Source organism: Phycodurus eques, chromosome 4, assembly GCF_024500275.1.
Source record: "Phycodurus eques isolate BA_2022a chromosome 4, UOR_Pequ_1.1, whole genome shotgun sequence".
Classification (NCBI taxonomy): domain Eukaryota; kingdom Metazoa; phylum Chordata; class Actinopteri; order Syngnathiformes; family Syngnathidae; genus Phycodurus; species Phycodurus eques.
Window position 1 is genome coordinate 31,602,400 of NC_084528.1, and position 22,637 is coordinate 31,625,036.

Genomic DNA, 22,637 nt, shown 5'->3' on the forward strand with positions numbered 1-22,637 from the left:
CAGTGAAGGGCGACTAGTTTGATATCCACTTCTGAGGCTGCCTCAGGTTCAGCGACATGTCACTTGCAGGTTAGTCAAACTGTGACTGCAAGTGATCATCACTTTCGTAATGGATTAAACTTTTTTTTTTTTTTTTTTTTCATAAATTGATGATGATTCAGTTGTATCATGTTGATCGTTGTTTTTCAAAGTCAAAGAAGATGTTTGCATTAAGATTTGGATTAAACACAAACACAAAGCTAATCAATCTGCTTTCATGGAGGACTACAGAAATCAGTGAATATTTCATGTTGAGAGGCTGAAATAAGACGGGTCGGACAATTTCTCAATTATCAAAGCTGTCAGCTTGATTGGAGCAATATTTATATTCTTTTATTTGTTCTCTCAGAGTGGCGTGTGATATACTGGCTCAGTATTTTCTCCTATCGTACTTCCACTCATATTCTGCAGAGCTGCCAGGCAATTGCGAGTCTAAACCTTCTCATGCCCAGAGAGACTTTAATTCAACATTGTGTTTATTTTCGGGAGTCGTAGTCCTGTGGAACTGCACGGCATGATCACGAGAGCTGAATTTAATACCTCGCTTCCGATATTATGCCACACGGGAGCGACAGAATATTCGAAGCCCTCGAGACGACCGGCGTGTACTTTTACGACGGAGCTCCTGCGTCGGATGTCGTTCGTTTGCGCGCGGCAGCGCGGAGGAGTAGACCGCCCGTTGGCACGTCGAGAGGTTCCGGGTTCGAATCTCGGCTCGCGGCCCCGTGTGGCGTTGGCTCGCTACGGTTTCTTCCCGCGCTTGTGTCGGTTTTCTCCGAATCCTGCGGCTGCTTCCCACGTTCCGAAACGATGCGTGCCGGTTTAATGTGTGCCAGGTGTGAATGTAAGCGTGAATGGTTGCTTGCTTATCTGCCCTGTGATCGACTGGCAACCGGTCCAGGAACTAAGCCAGCCGGGATCGGGTCCAGCTCAATCGTGAAACTAATGCGGTTAAGTGCTATAAAAATAGGATGAATAGATGGTGTTTTTGACCTAATGAAGTGTCTGACAATTGTATAGTACTATAATAAATATAAATATTGTGCTTAAGAAAGAAGGGGGCGATCTTAACCCTCATCTACATGGTTGGAATTTGACTGAAAGTTTGCACTTCAAACAACACATGCCATTTTCATGGTTGTTGTAATTTTGTTGTGAAATGCTTATTCAGCTATGACGTTTCCTTTGTTGAATATTTTGTCGTGCCTCCTCGTAGATTGTTAAGATCTCCACTGAAGACGGCATGGGCAAAGTGGTGGAGATCCCGGCCGACATGACGGCCAAGGACCTTTGCCAGCTCCTGGTTTACAAAAGACATTGTGTGGACGACAACAGTTGGGCACTTGTTGAGCACCACCCACTGCTGGGGTTAGGTGAGTGGCTCAACCCCGCTCGTAAACGCACAAAACACACCAGCAGGCGCTCGCACTCGCCCGTACAGAACCCCCTGGGGTGGGCCGGGACATGCGGCGTGTTCAGGCGCACGCACGGGTGCATTTGTGCGCACGTGCCAACATACTTGGGCAGACGGGCGGGCGAGGCGCATATTCTCACGCAGGCATGTAGTTGAGCGTGAGTGCATGCACCTCCCGTGCAACATATGCACGCGTTGCGCACATAAACTGTCCGGTGAGCTGGTCAAGTGAATTTTTAAAGGCTCTATGTATAAGATGGAAATCTGCACACGCAAGCAAAATGTAGGTTAGGTGCTGCAAGTAGGCGAGCCTTTGGGCTGACATGCTGCAAATGGGTAGTGACGTGGCATTGCGCGTGAGGTCGGTCAGAGTTGCTGTCGCCAAGGAAGTGTCGCTCGGAAATGCAGAGCAACATTGATTTGAAAAAAGCAGATGATGTGTCTGCTCAAAAAGAGAGCCAAAGAAAGAGGGTGACTGATTTCCGATGTTTTGACCTCTTCTCGAAACTGCAAATGAAGAATTAGCAGGGAGCAAATTCAAGCAGAAATGACCAAAGACGACGAGTGTCACATCGTGAGTGATCTTGCTCTTTGCGAAAGGATTACATGTCGTGAAAGCCATCAAGACGTTTTCTGACTCTACAGATTTGTCTTGCAGGATATCACATTTTTAGCTGTGCGTCAATAGTTCTGTACAATGTTGGAACATATTTTCTCTCATCGTCACCGAAGGATTCAAAATTACAATCCAAAAAGAGGCCAGAGTGAAGATTAACGATTAGAAGCTGGAGCTGATCAACATTGTAACACCAACCCCTTGGTCGCCTCGGGCCGCTCGACAAACCCTATTAGTGCCCATGTTATGTTACTGACCTAATTCTATTAATGTCACAGTAGAGTGGTGATAGAATTTGTTAATGCTCGTTTTTAAAAGTGTTTTTGTCATGTTGGAAGCCTCCCCAGATCAGGAGGGGTGAGACCTTCAAACTTGATCCCACCTAAAACAGTCCTCTTGTAAAAAGACATTTATTGGGATGGCGCATGTGTGAAACGCTCCCGTAAGGTTCTCCGTAGGCTTCTCCACTGATGGACACTCGGATGCATCTCACAGTGCGCTCATTGAGTGCACAGTTAATCAAACTGTCGAAGGTTTTTAGTCCAGACCTTCATCAAGGTGTGTGAACCTGTTGCTTTATGACGACCGTTGTGTGGGACTTTGAAGCGTAAAATGACCTTTGGGCCAATCGAGTGTTAGAAAATGCAAAATGTTCCCCCAGAGGACTTATGGAGCACAAGCAGAGTCTGCGCTCGGAGCTCCGCGACTCCACAAATGCCGCAGAGGAGACGCGTCGGGGGTTATTGTTGGATAGAGCACAATGCCAAATGTCAAACGACGTTTCTGTCGTGCCGCGTGCACTGACTTATGAAAGAAGATATATTGCATCATTCAAGTTTGATTCATTTTTGCAATCATCCATGATGATATGATTACTTTTTCTCATCAGCGCAGCAGGCATAGTCCTGCCAAACATATTGAACTTTATTTGTTTTGGATGACATCATGTTTGGCTGCGAGTCTCTTTCTGTAATGGCACTTGGCTTCACTTCTGGCCCAGCTATGTGCACCTGAATTTATCCCAGGGTTTAATATGAATTCCCAAAGTGAAGTGCGAGGAAATCACGAAATGGGCCAAGAAGGTAACACTTTCAATTTTGACACTAATTTACCAAAAACATTTTCAAGTAAGAGTAACTATACTACGGTATAGTATCCTTTCATTCACTGACATAATGGAATGCATGAGTAAATCAAAGATATGCCGTCGACTGTGAAAATGTATTTCTTGTAGCAGTACAGGGTCATCAAAACGCCCAAATTTGCCCAAATTCCATTGTAGCTAAAAAATAAGATGAAATAAAAATGTAGTAAAATGAAAAATAAGAAAAGAGCTGCCACTTTTGCGACACAGCAAGAGAGATTCTTATATTTGATTCCATATAATCCTGGATTGATAATTTCACAGTCATACAAAATGAAATGAATTTATCTACCGTTTAATGGTTGCTCCATTTGTCGCATGTCGTCCTGCTCGCTGCTTTGACACATAAAGACATCGACGACAAGCGTGTAGTCCACTTGGAGTGGAGACGGTTTTAGGGGCTCACATGAGTTTACTTTTATAATGTTTAACCCGTTCACTGCCCGCCAACCATTTGGTTGGGGTTAGTACCTCTAACCCCTTTAAGTTACAGAGTTATAATCTTCACTGCCTTTGCCATTTGCACTCGAGCAGAACCAATATATTTTTTTCCCGTGTACCAGTAGATTTGTTTTTCAAAATGGAAAAGCTGTTTTGAATTGCCCTTCTTGATGCGTGTAACACAATATGATTCCAAAATGCGTACAATACTTTCCTTTTGCAGGGATTTATTTTTTTGTTTGTTTGTTTGTGTGTTTGTTTTGTTTTTTGCAAAGCTGTGTTACATTTACTCTATTTCATTTCACTTAAATCAGTCGTGGTTTGTTGCAATGTTTCTAATACCGTAATTCACCGTGTATAATGTGGACTTCCCCCCCCCCAAAATGTAAAAAGTCAATGGTGCGCGTTATACAAAGGTTTTGAGCAAAATTAAAACAAATTTAAAAACTTTACCATTTTATAAATTTATGCTGCCATCTAGAGGTTATGAAAAAGCTGCACACTTTCATTCCAATATGCCACTGCCACCTAGAAGTTATAAGAAAGGTGTACACTTTCATTATAATATGCCACCGCCACCTAGAGGTGATGAGACCAGTGTACACGTTTTCATTCTAATATGCCACCGCCACCTAGAGGTGATGAGACCGGTGTACACGTTTTCATTCTAATATGCCACCGCCATTTAGAGGTGATGAGAACGGTGTACACTTTTTCATTTTAATATGCCACTGCCACCTAGCGGTGATGAGAACGATGTACACGTGTTCATTCTAATATCCCACCGCCACCTAGAGGTTATGAAAAAGCTGTAGCCTACACTTTCATTCCAATATGACTGGTACGTATGACTGCATAATATATACCTAAGTTTACATACCCTGGCAGAATTTGTGAAATATTTTGTTTTAATATGACTGATGACTGAACAACAACCGTCATTAATTTATTCATGGTTATGTTGTATGGTTATGGTATGATAATGCTTTTCTGAAATGCTAGACAGTTTAATTTGAACCCCATTAAAATAAAATAAAATGTGTTTCTCCTGGCCCTTCATGTTTTCTTGAAAGAATTGTTACCGTCTTACAAATTCTGCCTGTGTAATCAACCATATGAGCACAACTGTGTTTTCGCATCTACTAAATAAAAGTAGGACTGTGAATATCAAAATAAGATTATATTATAATATTATATATATATATATATATATATTATATAAATAATATTACCTGTTCAAATAAAATGCTTAACTTCTGAATATTTTTTTGAAAAACTAACAAAATATAGATAATACTTTGTTTAGATCATATGGGTAGAAGCAAAATCTTGCATTGTAAAAACGCATGATAGAAGGGTTTTCCAGAATTTTGGGGGTCAACTTTGGGGCTGCGTATTATACATAGGTGCACATTATACACGAGAAATTGGGGTGTTTTGCCATTTTCCTGTAGCATAAATAACGTTATGCTAAAATGCAATTTAAAAAAAATAATAATAACTTGGTCTAATGCACTGGTGGCCCGGGGGCCAGATCTGGCCCGCCACATCATTTTATGTGGCCCGCGAAAGCAAATCAAAATTGCTAATTGTGTATATATAACATTGAGATATTGGCAAGCATTTTTTGCTAGCAATCCCCCTTTGAAAAGAAATATAATAGTTGAAAAACGGGTTATTCAACAATGTGTTGTGTACACTGTATGTAATTGTATGAGGTAATCTTGGGTTCACAGTCGCAACGACGATGTGGCCCGTGACAAAGATGAGTTTGACACCCCTGGTCTAATGCATACAGTGGAAATTATTTTTTTTATTTATTTTTTTTTTTTTAAATATATAAATGTTGAAATGACAACTTGTGTCATGATAGCGTAGCCATACCTATTGTCATAAGCAGTGAGTGTTTGCAGCGAACAAAATGTGACGTGTATACGTGACTATTGTCAATATGTACATTTTCTTTATTCACAGCTTATTTTCAAGCATCACATTTCTCAATGATGAACAAGAGAATTGTTTTAAGTATGAGAGCAGCGACAAACGACATTCATCTTTGCACGGGCAGGCGCTTGCGACTTTGCACCTACCTAATGTGTGCACGTGCGTTTTTGGGAGATGGACCAGATTCGAAACAGAGACGCTGAGGAGGTCTGTGAGCGACCAAGGACATTAGTTGGTTGTAGCAGAGAGTCCTATTCTTGTCCGTGGCTGCCGACTAGTCGTACATTAGCGAATGGGACAAAATGGCCCTTTTGAGAACGTTGAGCTCCGCTCGTCAGCCCGGAAAGGTTAATAAGGAACGAGACGGTGAGGTAGTGTTGCCGGGGTGAGTCATTGTCACGAACGCGAGTGACTCATCAGACAGGCGACGGGATGCGACGGAAATTTCAAAAAGGAGTCGTGACACCGTTGGAGAACAGAGAGTGTCCATGAAAATATCATCATATTTAATAAAAGAAGTTATAAATTGGTTCTGCTCAAGTAAATTCAATGACGTTTTAATTGACTCATTTGGGAAGGGTATTTGTTCCAGGAGGACTCGTACGTCTGTTGGAATGGACTGAGTCACTTCTGGTGTCAGCGTCGCAGTGGGCACAAATCATGTCGACACCGGGACATCTGACCACATTCTCATTGGGACATACTTTTCGGCAGATTCACTTGACCCCGTGTGACCTCTGTGAATAAGAGCAGGCCGCCCGCGATCACGTCGTCACGGCTCGTTTGAAGAGCTCAAGCGAACCAAACCAGATGCCATTTTTCTTCCTTTGCTGGATCCAATATTCTATCAAAGCCACAATTTCTTTCATTTCGCTTCAAAATGAATGAATCAGCGGTGAGTCGTTTCACGGGAATCTATGTCACTGTGCCTGCGCACAGGAAATTACTGTAGTGGAGAATTTTGAACCTGGTGTGTTTATAAAAAAAAAAAAAAAAAAAAAAGAAATGGGTCACTATCCCTATAAAGTGCCTTTGGTGTCCTCATCTGCATCATTTAGTCATCATAAAAATGTAGCAGAATAATGGAACTCTGTGGTATTAGCGGACAAATATTTTCACACATAATCAGTACAATAAGTCTCTTAAAATTCTTCCCTCTTTTTATACCATTTTCTTTTCATCAGATGTGTGTAAGTGGTTAAATGATACTAAACCCCAAAAACGTTTGACATGGTTTTGCTGTCCACAACAAGTTATTTGATACAATTTGATTTGAATCGTTTTAAACATTTTGCATGGGTCCCTGAAATTGACTCAAATGTTTAGAAAATGTAAAAGTACATATGTATATTTTTGAAATAAATAATGTATCAAACATGTTTGTCAAGTCTCCTATTTTTGGAGATAGACGATAATGTATATCAACATTTCAGTGTTTTTGTTGCTGAAAAACACGTTTGAACTTTTGTGTTTTTATGCTTCTGACCTCTGCCAAATGGAAGAAAAAAACAACAAAAAAAAGCAGAGTTTCTGTAAAAATGTCCTTTCAAGTTGTCTGTGCTGCCCCTCAGAGCGCTGTCTGGAGGACCATGATTTGGTGGTGCAGGTGCAGGCTTCCATGAGCAGCGACGGAAGATTCCTCTTTCGGAAGAACTACGCCAAATACGAATTCTTCAGGACGCCTCTGGTAATTACTTCGTCTAACAATTTCTTCCACACGCCACGTCACTCTCAACCTCTGGTTAAAATGCTCATTTACGTTCTTGACATCATCATCATCATCATCATCTCATCATCATCGGGAAAAATGAAGACTTTTAGTTTGAGCGGGCACACACTCAGAGATGACATGAACGCGAGGATACTTTCAAAGTCTCTTCATTATATCCAACGGACCAATATTACAGCATGTTGCAATAATGCAATGAGTGTGGTTGATGTTTGTGGGCTTTTACTTTTAAGAAATTCAATCTTAATTCCCACTCTGGTTATTTCCACGGTGGCTTTCTTCGTCTTCTTTTATTCACTCACCACCTGTTTACTTTTCTCCCGCCAGACATTTTTCCCGGAGCACATGGTTGCGTGGTGCCAGGAAACCAATCGTCCCATCCCACCGTCGCAACTCCTGCAGGTGCAAATTGCACGCATACAAACACGCACGCGCACACACCCCGTATATAATGTCAGTCAGCTTCTCCTTTCGGCTTAACCTGCAAGTCAGCATTACACGCCGTAAAATCAAGTTGACGTGCCTCACCTCTGACCCCGAGACTGTGTGTCTCGTCGTCGCCAGCAATAATAACTACTGTTAATCCCCCGTTGACACGCGCCTGTCTCGGTAGACGCAACGCGGGCCCCGCCGTGTGTGACAGCTGGAACTAGGCAGTCCAAAAAAAAAAAAAAAACCGGAGCACACTCTTACGTGGCTTTACGTGCTTGCATTCCCACAACCCTCAGTTGTTGACATGAAGGGAAAAGGACAAAAGACATCAGGAATTCGGAAAGCCTCGGCGGAATGGACGAAGGCGGTCCCGCTCTTTCGTGTCGTGGAGCTGTCAAAGAGTCCCGGCCGCAAGCGGAAACCATCCGTTCATCCGCGCCGCTCACGGAAAGCTTTTATGTCCCCGTGCTAATCATGTAGACGTTCTGCTCCACGAAGACCGCTCAATGAAAGACAGGCCATGCGGTGAACCCGGGTTGTGTCAGGAATCGTCGGCGTTTGCACTTTTCCAAGTTGGAGCGCCTTCCCGAAGTGGAGGCTTTCCAAGCTAATGAACATCACATGTAAAGATGCCTTTTGAAATGTTCACTTGCCGGAATTTTCCAACATATTGGCAGATAAGCGTGAAATATTAAAGAGGCTTCTGGAAGCGGATTACAAATCAGCTCGTTTTATTTTCTTTGGAAACACGGGTCCGGAATATTTTTGAACAAAACATGAAGACATTTAAAGCTGCACGATGCAGAAGTGTATATTTAGGCGCTACGCAAAGATGCTGTCTGATCCCATGTCTTTCTTGAGTCGGGAGAGACAGAAAGCTTCTCGGTGTCACATTTGTGCTTGGCTCTGCATCTTCGACGAGATCTGCGGTGACATATGAGAGTGACTCAATCTCCGCACTGACGAAGCGATGCCGTGCTGTAACCTCCTCATTCCCAATTTCTTCTCCTTTCAGAGCTTTCTCGCAACCAGTAGTTGTCCAGAGATTCAGGGTTATCTGTATGTAAAGGAAGTGGGCCGAAAGTCGTGGAAGAAAGTTTACATGTTCCTGCGGCGCTCGGGACTTTACTGTTCTACAAAAGGAACCTCAAAGGTAATGCAAATGCATTTGTCTACTTCGCAGAAGATCATGTGTTCGTGCTATAAATTATAGCAGAGTTTAAAAAATATTTTCAAATGCTTAGAATCATGCGAAGCTTTTGTTTTGTTTTTTTGTTTTTTTTGTTCTTGAGGTCCCTCTGTAACTGAAGGCGGTTTCTCTCTCTGTCATCATCTGACAAATGAATTATTTGTGTCGTCAGGAGCCCAGGCATCTCCATTTACTAGCAGACCTTGAAGACAGTCACATCTTCACTGTCACCACCGGCAAAAAGCAGCACGCTGCACCCACAGACTACGAGTTCTGCATCAAGGTGAGTGTCAGATAACCGAGGGGAGTCGGAGTGAAAGATTATGAGCAGAGGAACGATTCACCTTTGGTTGAACTCTCACTCCCGCGAGAGGCCTCTGCCATGAATACATTTATAAGATTCCGCCGCTTCATCTTGAAAATGCTTTTAATTGGTTTGATCCCACATCATGCGAACATACGAACTGATGGTTACATTTCAAATTGTGTACATGTTCGTCCGCAGCCCAATAAATGGAGAGGGGAGTCAAAGGATTTAAGGATTCTGTGTGCTGAAGATGAACAAGGCAGAACATGTTGGATGACCGCCTTTAGATTGTTTAAGGTACAAGCATTGTGTTCATTGTTCTTTAATGTGAACATATCAGAAGACCAAAATGATTTCATTTCAAATTCTATGTAGCAGACCCTTCGGCTATGGACCCAAACTCGAAATGTGGTCCCTCCCGGGTCGTTCATCTTAATTGTCAAACTCATTTTTTTGTCACGGGCCACATTGTCGTTACAGTTTCCCTCAGAGGGCCGTTATGACTTTGAAACCATGTAAATGGTTAATCGTCTCATCCTTATATTACACAACAGCTTGATGGGTGACTAGTTTTGAAATCAGAAGTGGGGATAGTAGTTTGTTCAAGTTACTGTAAAAAGGGTTTTAGTCATTAAAGAAATGCTTGCAATATCAAGATGTTATTTGTTACACTTGATAGTGTAACAAATAACAAAAGTTTGATGAAGATCTTAGCAAGAATGATGGATGACACACAATTTGCTTTCGCGGGCCGCATAAAATGATGTGGCGGGTCGGATCTGGCCCCCCGGGCCTTGTGTTTAACACCTAATACAAAACTGAATCGTGCATTGCCATTACTTTGACATGTACTCACTAAAATAATATTTCAACTTCAACAATCGATAAAATCCACTAATTGATTGTTAATTTTCATCCCTCCTGACCGACTGAGGAAGGCGACTGTAGGTTTAAGAATCCATAAAAAGTCTTGATAAACAATCACAAAGTACCAAAAAGCACGCGAGCATCGGATTAATTTAATTCTACAACTCGGTGGGACTCAGCGAATGACAGAAATGTGTGAAACGTAAACTAAAATTGGAGTTGCACATAAACTCTTCCATCTCGTCTCTTGCTTCAAATTAAAGATGGACAGAGTTCTTCTTCTTCTTCTTCAAAAAAAAAAAAGAAAGTACGTCCATGTTTGAGGAGCAGTTGATTGTTGCGCCGGTATGCCCCCCGCATCCTTTTGCTATCAAGAAATGTCATCCCTTCTTCTCTCTCGAGCAATCACTCATCAAGAGGGGCTGCGGTGTTTTCTTTTCTTCATAGTACGGGATTATTTTGTACCAGAATTACAAGATTCCCCAGCAAAGAAAAACTCTGCTTTCACACTTCTCAGCACCTGTGGTATGTTACCCTCGTTAGAGAAGGAGCTAAAGCCTCTTTGAAATCCGGACAGATCCTTTTTGCGCGTCCGCACACTAACGCTCCTCGTTTTGACGTCTTTACTGCCCCGCCCCCTTCCCCTCCCTACAGCGAAGTGTGTCCGAAAACTCTCTCGTGGCGATGGATTTTTCAGGAACGATAGGCCGGGTGATCGACAACCCCGTGGAAGCTCAGAGCGCCGCCGTGGAGGAGGGGCATGCGTGGAGGGTGAGTCTCATCCAGCTGTGTAGTGGGTTTTGTATTACATTATTATGTAAATTCGTTTGTGAGTTCCATAGATGCAATTCAATGGCAAAATATTTAGCGAGGTGGCGGTATTTTATTTGTCCACTTGAGTTCACCATCCACACGCAAGCATTATTAAGCATTACGGGAACCCAGAATTCATTGCGCTGATGTTTTTAACTACAGTACTCAAGCTAAACATTGCTCTTTACTTGCTAACTAAGGTTTCTGATAAAAGGTGTGTTTTGTGTTTCTTCCCAGTTGTTTGTGTAAGCGCTTGTATACTTTGAATCCCAACTAATCCTGTCGTTCTTTACTCGTATGCGACGTCGTCTCAGAAGAGGAATCACCGAATGAACGTCGTAGGCTCCCACAGTCCGTTGCACCACTCCTCACTAAACTCGGGTAAATGCAATGATTCGCACAGCAACGCACGTTCAATGTTGATATTTTGGAATACTGTAGTCAATTTGGTAAACACAAATACGGTCTCCAGTCATCCACATAGCCCAGCTGTGGTTCCACGGCAGAATAACCAGAGAAGAATCCCACCGCATTATCCACCAACAGGGTCAAGTCGATGGGTAATTCAATTGAATGGCCTTCATCCTTTTCACGTTGCACGATCAAACTTTGAAGCGAAAATGCGGTGTCTGTTCTTATTTGATTTCCAGCTTGTTTCTGCTACGAGTCAGCCAGAGTAACCCCAAGGCTTTCGTGCTCACATTGTGCCATCACCAGAAAATCAAACATTTCCAGATACTACCGGTAAGCGTCGTTGCACTTTTAAAAGTCTTTGTGCTGATATTAGATTGGGCCTTCCAGCGGCTCACGGTGGGTTACCATTTGCAATAGAAAGGGAGTAAGACGTCACATTCATTCAACTTGTTCCGTGTCTTAAGCGACCTTTTCCGCCAGACGGGTACAGTTCGGTTTCCCGCGGCCCGGTTCGCTAGATCCCGACCAGGCTTGCGTTTCCATTGCCAGCCGTGTAAATAGCATGACGTCATTAGCAACAATAAAATATTTCAATCCCACAGTACGGCTCAGATATTGACCTTAGAAGAACTCAAGGGTGCTGCTTGGTTGGAAATATTTTCCTGCTTGTCTTTTAATGAGGACAAAAAGAAATGATGAAAGAAAATGCATGGAGGATGTTTTTTCCAAGCAACTGGAAACCATATTTAAATGTAAAATATATTATCATCTTTTTACCTTGAAACACAAAAAGCAATTTGATGGTGCACTGGCTAGCAAGGAGATTATCATTTCCATGGCAACCTGCTGTAAAGGGCCATCCGCCTCCCATCATTGATGGTGAACATAGTTGGATGAAGTAATTGTACGAACGAAACTTTTAAAGGCGTACGCTCGTTTGGTATTTACCAAGGATGGAGACTGTGGTGTGGATGGCGACCCCATGTGGACAAAAATAATATTTATCTCTCGCAAATAAATATCACTTGTTGATTTAAATGCATGCATGAAACGTCCGGAACGTAAGGCCCGTGACGAACGAGGGATTACTGTATTTCCAAAAATGACAATTCCACTGAGTTGCGATGCTGGAGAGATTCATGTTTGACTTTTCACTCTCCTTCTCTCCGTCGGATCTGGCCCCGCCCCTTTTTGGGGGGACCTCTCTCTGCTCACCAGTGTGAAGAGGACGGCCAAGTCTTCTTCAGCCTTGACGATAGTGCCACCAAATTCACCGACCTGATCCAGTTGGTGGAGTTCTATCAGCTCAACAGAGGAGTGCTGCCTTGTAAACTCAAACACCCGTGCACCGTCGTGGCCTTATGACCTTATGACCCCCTCCGATCATGTGACCTACAAGCTCCCCTGTGCCCCCTTTCACTTGACCTGACTCTGCTCAAAGCAGAGCGAATGTTAATATTGTTTTTTTTTCTTCTAAGAAGTTTGTGAATTGACTGGTATTTCATTGTTTTTTTATTATTATTATTATTATTATTATTATATTATTTTTGTTGATGATGCGAGTCCGCCAGATACTGCTGATATCTTGGATTCATTTTGGGGTGCGTTGAATGTGACCGAATTGCACGCAAAGTTCCGTAGTCAAGAAGAGAGAGGATGAACATGAACACTGCCATATTTGTGTTGATGCTTTTGCAAAAACTGGCCGTTGTTAAGCTGGGGGGACTCGGTGACCCTCGGAGATTTTGCATCTTGCAGCTCAAGTGAAGGGTGCCGCCCTCTGGTGGACAATCAACACGACGACGACGACGCCTCTCCTCTCGCGTTTGGACCACTCTGCTCTTTGAGAACCGGAGTCTCGTTGGAACTTCTCAGAGACTTTGTTTTGCACTCACCCCGACTGGGAGTGGCCTTCGAGGGTGCTGGACTTCTCCGCTGTTGGCATTACTTTTAACTGTGAGATGGTGTCACCGCCCTCCAGTGTCGGAGGTGCGTAAACACAAGACTAAGCAGCATTGCAGCCAGAACAGAGAGAGTGATTTTAATATTATTATTGGTGTTATTATTATTTTGAGGAGGTGCTCTGGAGACAGGAGTCTGCAGAAGGTGGTTGATGAACACTCTTGAAATGTTCAAACAGAATTATTTTTTTAACTGGCTGACAATACAGAATGTCAAAACGTATCCCTCCTCGTTTATTTGTTGCTTTCTTTTTTCAACCTTCTTTCATCCGTATGCAATAGTCTTAACATTTGGAGTATGTCGCACAAAGCCATGTCCACTTTTCTTGGAAAGTTCTACGTTATCATGCCATACTATTTCAGAGGAAATAAAACTCAAATAATTGTGCCAGTTATGGACAAACTAAATATAACATGATGTCACAGGTGTCTATGAGCAAGCGTAGCGACGTTGTGTCTCTTAATAGGCGTTTTAAAGAACAGGCAAGGCGAAAAGATGATCAGCAATCAGATGCTTTACATCCTGTGGGAAATGTCCTCAATTCTGAATTGTCCTTACGGTGCTGTTAACGTGCAAAACAAACATGGAACCCAAATTTAAATTGGCATGTGCTAGATGACACACATTACATACCATTATAACGCAGCCTTTCCCATTAAAAAAAAAAAGAAAGAAAAAAGTGGGAACAGTACTAGGGCCTGACCGATTTAAATAAAAAACTAAAATGCTCCCATATCATCAATTGGCTGGCCGATTTAATCGGCCGATATTAGCCATTTTCAGATCGGAAAAAAATCGGCTTTTTTTTTTTTTTCCCAGGTTTTTTTTTTTATTATCTGAATTTTAGTCTGCCAAATATCGGAATCGGCATCAGCCAAATTAAATAAATCCATATTAGTCGGGCCCTATACAGTACAGTACTCCCTTCACCTAATGAACATCAGACTGACAACAACACAGTAGTTACGCCTGCCTCCATAATTCGGCAGCCTGCAAAATGCCAAAATTAATTTTGCAGGTTGTCATTTCATGTCTTAAGCTCAGTACTGTGCATAACAGTTTGGCAGAAAACTAATATGGAAATATAACAGCAAGGGGGGTATGACCTATTTGGCAGGCCTGTATAAATGCAATGGACAAAATATTAGGCACACATCTCAAGTTCCAGACGACACTGTTGGTATTGATGTGTGCCGAAAAAGCAGCTGCGAAGAGAAAAGTTTGGGACAGTAAAAAGAAAAAAGATGCCCATCCCTGTCAGCAGTTTACCCGCAAGTGGAAATGTGCGCGTTCATTCTTAAAAATGAAATTCTAGCCACTTGCATTTTGTGTAATGAATGCAGATGAGGCTCAGCAGAACGTGCGTCAAACTCTTGCAGCGTTAGTTTGCGTGCTGCCTGTGGGAGACGTTCATTAATCACGCTTAAGATGTAATCATTGTTTCCCATAGTGTGTCAAAGCCCCCAAGCTATTTGTTTATTTGGCTCCGTATATTATCAATTATTAGTAAAGGAAGCTCACGAGTGCCTTTATATCAAGTGGGGATTTTGGTTTATTAGAAATATATATATTTATTTAGAACTGACTCATTACATTTGGCTGAATTTGGTAATACAACAAAGTGTAGCCCGTTGTCAGAAAATGTTTGCTATATTTGTATTTTAATGGCATTTTTTTTTTTTTTTTTTTTTTTTTTTTTTTAAACCAGACTTTGAGGTTACCTTTAGTCCTCTGTTTGCATTCGTCACAGATCATGCCACATTCACCCGCCATCTTGATTTAGCTAGTGGTTGTCTTAAGGTTTACTGAACAAATGATTTGCAGCGCAGCCGCACGATATTGACACTCTGCATGGTCAACGTTATTTATCGAAAATGCAATCATCAATCCTTTAGGATTTGTTCTGCAAAAATGTATGCATTTGTATGCGACTGATCTACTTGAAAATCTTTGATTACTTTTTTTGTCCCTCAGCGCTGCTCTGTACTGCTTTCTTTTTCATTGCCGAGAAATGATTGACCAGTGAGAGTTGAAATAATGACAATTGTACTGGCATAGCATCTATTTACATATAACTTTCTAAAAGAAAAAAAGGGTTTTATTTTATTTTATTCTGAGGATGGACTATTGAAAGAGACTTTAAAACAAATGAAGTTTTAAAGCACACTGGTATCCATAATGTTCATGTCATTCCAGTTTATGCCGGTTGGAATGTTCATTGACAAATCATCAAGAATTCTGTTCTTTTAACCCATTAAATATATTCTTCTTTTCTTGGATCTGAAAAAAAAAAGCATCCAAAACTGTTATTTCAATACTAAGATGGCATTTATGGCTTCACCTCCTTCAGCCATCACTCATCAAGCGTAATTAGGAATCGTGCCGGTGCTCGGCCGGCCGCCTTATGATTGGCCGCAGCGGCCAGGGTCCTGGCGGGGCGTGTCCTGATTAGAACTCAAATGTTTGATGACGACATTGAAATAAATGTCACAAGTTTTCACGGTTTTGGTACACTGTCCGACCAGAAAGCGGCCCATGCCTGCTTGTGACATCGGTTTGTTATTCAACTCGTCATAAACAACAAAGCCTTGTAACATGACAATTTCCAAAGTGAGCTCATTTTTGGTGTAATATACACAGAGCTTCTTTTTTGTTGTTGTTGAATCCATAAACAAGGCACAAAATGCACAATATTTGCTATTATTTTAGGGGAAAACCATAATGAATAAACTTTAAATGTTTTTATAAAACGGAATAAACCTGCTTTTTAGCCAAATTCCTCCACAATTAAACTACACTTATTGGTATTCAGACATAATTATTCTGAGAATAAAGTACAAGAAACCCGTTGTGGTTGTCCTAACTGTAGCGCTAACGTGCGTTAATTGTAGCGTTGATTAATGTGAGGCATCACAATGCTGCGCTCATTCTATATGATGTAGTCTAACTTTGATACGTGGGCCTTTGTATTCCATCATCCTTTTAACAAGCACACACTGCGGTAATGCGCTGATGTTCGCTCACGTAATGCACAAAATCGAGGAACGTTGTTTCATGACAAGATGGATGCCCCTTCAAGTCCAAATGTCAGCGTGCCACCTGATCTTGTGAGTCAGTGTTGTATTCACATTGTTATAAAGTGCAGTTTGATTTTGCCGGTGTGTTTGAGCCCTGAAAACACCCTCTTGCTTGATGTTTTCCTCTTGCAGAAGACGACAGTGAAGGACGAGCAGATGTACGAGGCCCACGTGATCGATGTGAGTCGAAGCGCTGCGGGCCTCGCATGCGACACGTCAGGAAACTACTTGCCGTGTCCTAGTCTCTTCTCGTCTTGTCCTGTCCTGTCTTGTCACGTCTTTTCCTGTCCTGTCCTGTCTTGTCACGTCTTTTCCTGTCCTGTCCTGTCCTGTCTTGTCCCGTCTTGTCCTGTCCTGTCTTGTCACGTCTTGTCACGTCTTGTCCTGTCTTGTCTCATCTTCTTCCGTCCTGTCCCGTCCATCCTGTCTTGTCCTGATCCTCCCTCAAAGGGTGCGGCACGACTACCCTATATAAAACCAGATTCCAATGTAATGTTGTAGCAGTTATGTTTTTTATATGTTCGTCATACAGCTAATGTTCTGTCTTTACTTGTGCTTATTTTTCTCTCTATCCTCTTTTTTCCTCACTAATCTCCCATCTCAAACCTTTTTCTGTCTGACTGAAATTTTCGATAAATATCCGTCATCATACAAATAACCCACAGTGGCAGTATATAAAAACTCCCGTGTTGCACAGACCAACTGTTATGGCAAAAAAGGTATACAGTCTGTATTCTGTATGATGAGAGGCTAAACATTTGAGAAAATATATATATTTTCTTTCAACTGTAGAATGCAGATCTGTGCCAAGACCGCACATCCTGAAACATGTCAAGCAATTCTTGAAGTCATTTTGCCCCAATGCAAGTGTACTGTAACAAAATATATATATATATATATATATATATATATATATATATCAACTGTGGGATTTCATCATCGTACACATAATTGAACACCGCTTAACTCGATGGAGCGCACATCAGCTGTGACCTTGCTTTGGTGATCGTGATTCTGATGAGAGCGATATTGTGCGTGATACAAGTGTGTGTGTTTTGCGGGGGGGGGGGTTTCCCAGACCGCTGCGGGTGTGCTGGCCGGCGTGGTGGCGCTGTTGTCGGTGCTGAAGACGGCGAGCTGGCAGAGGCGGATGGCCTCGGCGGCCATCGACTTGAGGGTGAAGCCGGGGCGACGTCCCAAACGGCCGTTCGCACCTCGCCGACGTTGCGAAACGGGACGCTAATGTCGTCGTCTCGTGTCCTCTGTTCCTCCTCCTGTCGCCGGCGTTAAGATTGTTTGGACGTTTGTGCTGTTCTACGCTGGAGATGTGGCCAATGTTTTGGTCCTCGTCACCGTGGCAACTGGACTCTACTGGCTCACGATTCACAAGGTCGGCTTCATCTCATGAAATCATTCATTCGTTGTAATGAATAAAATATGAGTAAAATAAACAATTTTGTATTGAGGTCTTTAGATAATTAGTTAATTAATCATAAATAAATTGACTAGAAACAATACATTCATAATGATCATGGGTTATTATGCTGCTATGGCAAACCTTTGCTTTGACATTAGTATCAGTATTTCTTTATTTTTCCTTTATTTGTATTTATTTATGTCATTAAATAATTGGTTAATGGGTTGATTATTGTAGTAAAATAAGTATTTTTCCATACAGTGCGCTATTTTATTGACCAACTGGCAGAAGGTTTCCGCGGCTCTGCGCTAAATTGTCCACAGGTGTAAATGTGAATGGCAACGCTCGTTTGCTTGTTCGTTTGATCCTTTCTGATTTATTTCTTTGCAATTTGTTTTCGCTGAAATGTGTTTAGGCCCAACAGCAGGTTTCTGTCGTCCTGCCGCTTCCCCATCAGGAGAAGCATTTTGTGACGTACGTCATTTGCGCCTTCGCGCTCAAGGTCAGTCAATGGACCGACGATCCGAGGGCATCCGAGGCAAAGGTCGAACTTTTGACGAACAGCAACGCGAGCTTTAATCTGTTTGTGAAGATGGCGGAAACAGCTTTTGTATTGGATCCGAGTTGTGTAGGTGTACCTCATCTTGAGACCGATGCGTGAACTTGTGTTCTTCCAGGCGGTGCAGTTCCTCCACAAGCTGACGGTGCAGTTGTCCGTGGATGTTTTCTTCATTGACTGGGAGAGGCCTCGAACCACGGCTAGTCGGACTGCGGCAGGTATCGAGCGCCGCGGAGTTTCTTTTTGATGGAGCGTATACTCAGTGTCCGCTCTGCTGTTGTCAGGGACGACCCAGCAGAAACGGGATCTTTCGCCCGTCAGCATCTGGAGGACCTACTTTGTGGCCAACGAGTGGAACGAGATCCAGACCGTCCGCAAGATCAGACCAACCTTTCAGATCATGGCTGTGCTCTTTTTCCTTGAAGTACTTTACACGACCCTATACGCCTTCTTTTGTTAATGCGCGTCCCTTTTTTTTTTGCTCGTTCAAATCTTTCCTCACACCGTTCAGGCGTTGGATTTCTGGAAATTAACACTCAGGGCGCCCTGGCCACCATCCAAGGTGGGCACACCTTCATACAGTCCGATCGTGCGCTACGGTCTGGCATCGACACTTTGGCTCTGCATTGGACTTCTGCAGGTTTTCACTTTCTTTTCCCTTTTTAAAAGTGAACGCGTGCGGCGTGTTAGTGTGATCACAACATGAAAATTACAGCCCCAATTCTAATGAAGTTGCGACGTTGTGTTAAACATAAATAAAAACAGAATACAATGATTTGCAAATCATGTTTGACCTATGTTTCAAGGCATCCACTACAAAGATATTTCATGTTCAAACGGATAAACTTGATTGATTTTAGCAAATAATCATGAATTCCGAATTTTATGGCTGCAACACATTCCAAAAAAGCTGGGACATTATTTCTTGTCCGGGGTCTTCAGCTGTTCAACACTCCGGGGTCTCCGTTGTCGTATGTTACGCTTCATAATGCGCCACGCGTTTTCAATGGGAGACAGGTCTGGACTGCAGGCAGGCCAGTCTCGTACCCGCACACTTCTACTACGAAGCCACGCTGTCCATGAAAAAGACGTTGCTTGGATGGCAGCATATGTTTCTCCAAAAAACCTGTATGTACCTTTCAGCATGAATGGTGCCTTCACAGATGTATAAGTTCCCCATGCCATTAGCACTAACACAGCCCCATACCGTCACAGATGCTGGCTTTTGAACTTTGCGTCCATAACAGTCCGGACGGTTATTTACCTCTTTGGCCCGGAGGACACGACGTCCACAATTTCCAAAACCAATTTGAAATGTGGACTCGTCGGACCACAGAACACTTTTCCACTTTGCGCCGGTCCATCTTAGATGAGCTCGGGCCCAGAGAAGCCGGCGGCGTTTCTGGGGGTTGTTGATAAATGGCTTTTGCTTTGCATAGTAGAGTTTCAAGTTGCACTTACGGACGTAGCGCCGAACTATATTTACTGACATTGGTTTTCTGAAGTGTTCCTGAGCCCATGCGGTGATATCCTTGACACATCGATGTCGGGTTTTGATGCAGTGCCGCCTGAGGGATCAAAGGTCACGGGCATTCGATGTTGGTTTCCGGCCTTGCTGCTTACATGCAGTGATTTCTCCAGATTCTCTGAACCTTTTGATGATATTATTGACCATAGATGATGAAATCCCTCAATTCCTTGCAATTGTACATTGAGCAACGTCGTCTGTAAAAACTGTTGGAGTATTTTCTCACACACTTGTTCACAAAGAGGTGAACCTCGCCCCGTCTTTGCTTGTGAATGACTGAACAATTCAGGAAGCTCCTTTTCTAGCCAATCACGGCACCCGCCTGTTCCCAATGACCCTGTTCACCTGTGGGATGTTCCAAACACGTGTTGGATGAGCATTCCTCAACTTTCTCACTCTTTTTTTGCCACCTGTCCCAGCTTTTTTGGAACGTGTTGCCGCCATCAAATTCTAAGTTCATGATTATTTGCTAAAACAATCAAGTTTCTCAGTTGGAACATGAAATCTCTTGCCTCTGTGGTGTATTCAATTAAATATAGGTCGAAGATGATTTGCAAATCGTTGTATTCTGTTTTGATTTATGTTCCAACTTCATTGGAATTGGGGTTGTAGATCCATTTTGAAAAAGGTTATGACAGGGTGAAATGTTTCATTTCATGTGTTTCGAAATTTGATGATTATAGTTTAAAGTCATGTCAGAGCCCCAAAAAAAATCACCAATTTAAGAAATGACAAAAGAACCAGGCAAAATATTTGTAATATAGAGATGAGATAGCTATTAGACTTCTGAATAGCCTTGGGTGTTTCATATATCTTGACTTTTTGAATGAACCAGCTAAAATAAAAACTTTTCTACGATATCGTACTTTGTTAAGATGCACGCGTATATGTGCACGCAGGTCATTTTCACAGTCTTCTACGAGATTTGCGTGGATGACAAAATCCGTCAGTTTGTGGATCTCTGCTCTATCAGCAACGTGAGCTGCAATTGCATCCAATTGTACTTCCAAGTCTCGATGCGCTTGCTGGGACTCGAGCGTGTTTTGTCCTTCCAGATTTCCGTGCTGCTCTTACCTCAGCGATGTTTCGGCTACTACATCCACGGGCGCTCTGTGCACGGCCACGCCGACACAAACATGGAAGAGATGAACAACAATCTGAGGAGGGAAGCGGTATGTCCACTTGCAGACCGCCAAAGATTGAGCGCACTCACGAAAACGAAGGCAGAGTCTTATGACGAGAGTCTCCTGCTGTGTTGAAAACCAAAGAATAAAAATAAAATGAACTCAGGAGGTCGGAATAGAATCAGAATGGAATAGTACTGTTAGATAAAAGATTTTGAAAAAGCATTTTGGACCAACTGGAGATGTTTAAGGGGGGGCTGGCTGACTCCAAATGAATCAAATGCATGATCGTAAACGTAGATGACTGTTCAAAGACTTAACTACGGTAGGAGGTCAATAGCCGGTCAGATGATCTGACCCAAGTGTCTTTTGCTCATGGAAGGAGTCGCTGTGCGCCCAAAGAGGTCTTCTCCCCGGCACGGACACGCAGACGTTCCAGGTGGCCCTTTCCACGCGCCTGCGGTCTCAGTACGACAGGATACGGGAGTCCTTCACCGCGGTTCGCGCCCGTCTCCCCTGGTGAATGTTGTCCAGAGAACTGAGCAATTGCTCACCGTGTCTTCCGCGTCCAGCGATACGGACCGGCGCGGCTCACGGTCCCGGGCTCGGCCGGCCGGTGGGAGCAAAACATCCGCGCCTACCACGCCATGAACCACTTCCTGGCATCCGTCGTAGACCATGTGTGTGTGCCGCACACTCAACAGAGATGCCCTTGTTTTCTGTTCACTTTCCATGCTTACGTATTCGCGTCGTTACATTTCGGTCCCCTCAGGTCCACCCAGACATGGACTACTACGTGAGGGACAAGCTGGCGTTGGAGCGCGTCATGGGCGTGGAGTTCCTTGAACCAATTGACAGGAGCATCTTTTATAACGGTATCAACTTTCGCTTTGAACATTTGTCAACATTCGTGTGGAACTTGTGTGCCTCGTGTGTTTGTCCGTGCAGACGGAGCGCACAGTTTCAGCGATGTGCTTTTTTACGGACATGAGAGCACACTGCTGAGCTTTGACACGTTGTTCTTCTGCGTGGTTGACTTTGCGTGTCAGAACTTCGTACTCGCGGGCCTGCTTACGTACATCCAGCAAACGGTTCGTATTGAAAGCGGAATATGTGTGAAGAAGGAAGGACACTGATGTCTGAATCCATGCTTTTCTGCCAGATGTTCCAAAAGATTCGTGCTTTTTTCGGGCGGAAGAACCTTGTCTACAAGACCCAGGTGGATGCGCGATTTCTCAAGTGATTTCCATGGAAGAGCCTTCAAAATGGCAATGTTGTTCACGCTCATCATGATGTTTTTGTATTTATATACAACTGCCCCCCTCCCTACTATTTTCTGATAGGCATGAAACATAATGGAATGTATTAAAATGATTTCCATTCAGTCAAGCACACTGCATATGATTGATTGGACTGCTTTGGGTGGCTATTACAGTTGTTGTCGTTGCAATATGTCCTCGTTACTTTTTAAAAAAAAACACTAGAATTCACCAAGAGTTGCCTTTTTTTTATTTCTTGCAATTTTCCATCCGTCCATTTTCTATCTTCTTTGAATCCTCATGCGGGTTGCGGGTGGGCTGGTTGCCAGCCAGTCACAGGCCACGTATTGGGAACCAACCAA

At 43.0% G+C, this 22,637-nt stretch overlaps 2 protein-coding genes across 9 annotated transcripts in view; both read left to right on the forward strand.

Annotated features, from left to right (window-relative positions):
• Positions 1 to 13,533, forward strand: part of LOC133401817 (growth factor receptor-bound protein 10-like) — a 54,232-nt gene extending 40,699 nt beyond the window's left edge. For 4 of the 6 annotated variants that reach the window (XM_061675251.1, XM_061675250.1, XM_061675256.1 and 1 more), the window contains 12 exons: positions 1,256 to 1,412; positions 7,170 to 7,285; positions 7,655 to 7,729; positions 8,775 to 8,912; positions 9,121 to 9,231; positions 9,454 to 9,552; positions 10,570 to 10,647; positions 10,777 to 10,893; positions 11,250 to 11,316; positions 11,408 to 11,495; positions 11,586 to 11,679; positions 12,568 to 13,533. In XM_061675251.1, the coding sequence (XP_061531235.1) occupies positions 1,256 to 1,412; positions 7,170 to 7,285; positions 7,655 to 7,729; positions 8,775 to 8,912; positions 9,121 to 9,231; positions 9,454 to 9,552; positions 10,570 to 10,647; positions 10,777 to 10,893; positions 11,250 to 11,316; positions 11,408 to 11,495; positions 11,586 to 11,679; positions 12,568 to 12,714 (1,287 nt within the window). In that variant the 3' untranslated portion in view covers positions 12,715 to 13,533. The remainder of the gene's footprint in view (positions 1 to 1,255; positions 1,413 to 7,169; positions 7,286 to 7,654; positions 7,730 to 8,774; positions 8,913 to 9,120; positions 9,232 to 9,453; positions 9,553 to 10,569; positions 10,648 to 10,776; positions 10,894 to 11,249; positions 11,317 to 11,407; positions 11,496 to 11,585; positions 11,680 to 12,567) is intronic. The other 2 variants (XM_061675252.1, XM_061675254.1) reach the window with 2 other exon arrangements.
• A 2,763-nt stretch (positions 13,534 to 16,296) lies between these two features.
• On the forward strand, positions 16,297 to 22,472 carry LOC133401818 (meckelin-like). Of its 3 annotated transcripts, none has more exons than XM_061675257.1 (15): positions 16,297 to 16,418; positions 16,521 to 16,568; positions 17,467 to 17,565; positions 17,680 to 17,778; positions 18,221 to 18,349; positions 18,483 to 18,582; positions 18,649 to 18,788; positions 18,876 to 19,004; positions 20,792 to 20,869; positions 20,948 to 21,064; positions 21,399 to 21,515; positions 21,589 to 21,696; positions 21,789 to 21,891; positions 21,965 to 22,107; positions 22,179 to 22,472. In XM_061675257.1, exons 1-15 carry the CDS (start codon positions 16,374 to 16,376, stop codon positions 22,257 to 22,259), a joined length of 1,536 nt encoding a protein of 511 aa, XP_061531241.1. In that variant the 5' UTR covers positions 16,297 to 16,373; the 3' UTR covers positions 22,260 to 22,472. The 3 variants fall into 3 exon arrangements, with proteins under 3 accessions (XP_061531241.1, XP_061531242.1, XP_061531243.1); XM_061675258.1 differs by having other exon boundaries at positions 18,221 to 18,307; XM_061675259.1 differs by lacking the exon at positions 18,221 to 18,349.
• The last annotated feature ends 165 nt before the right edge of the window (positions 22,473 to 22,637 follow it).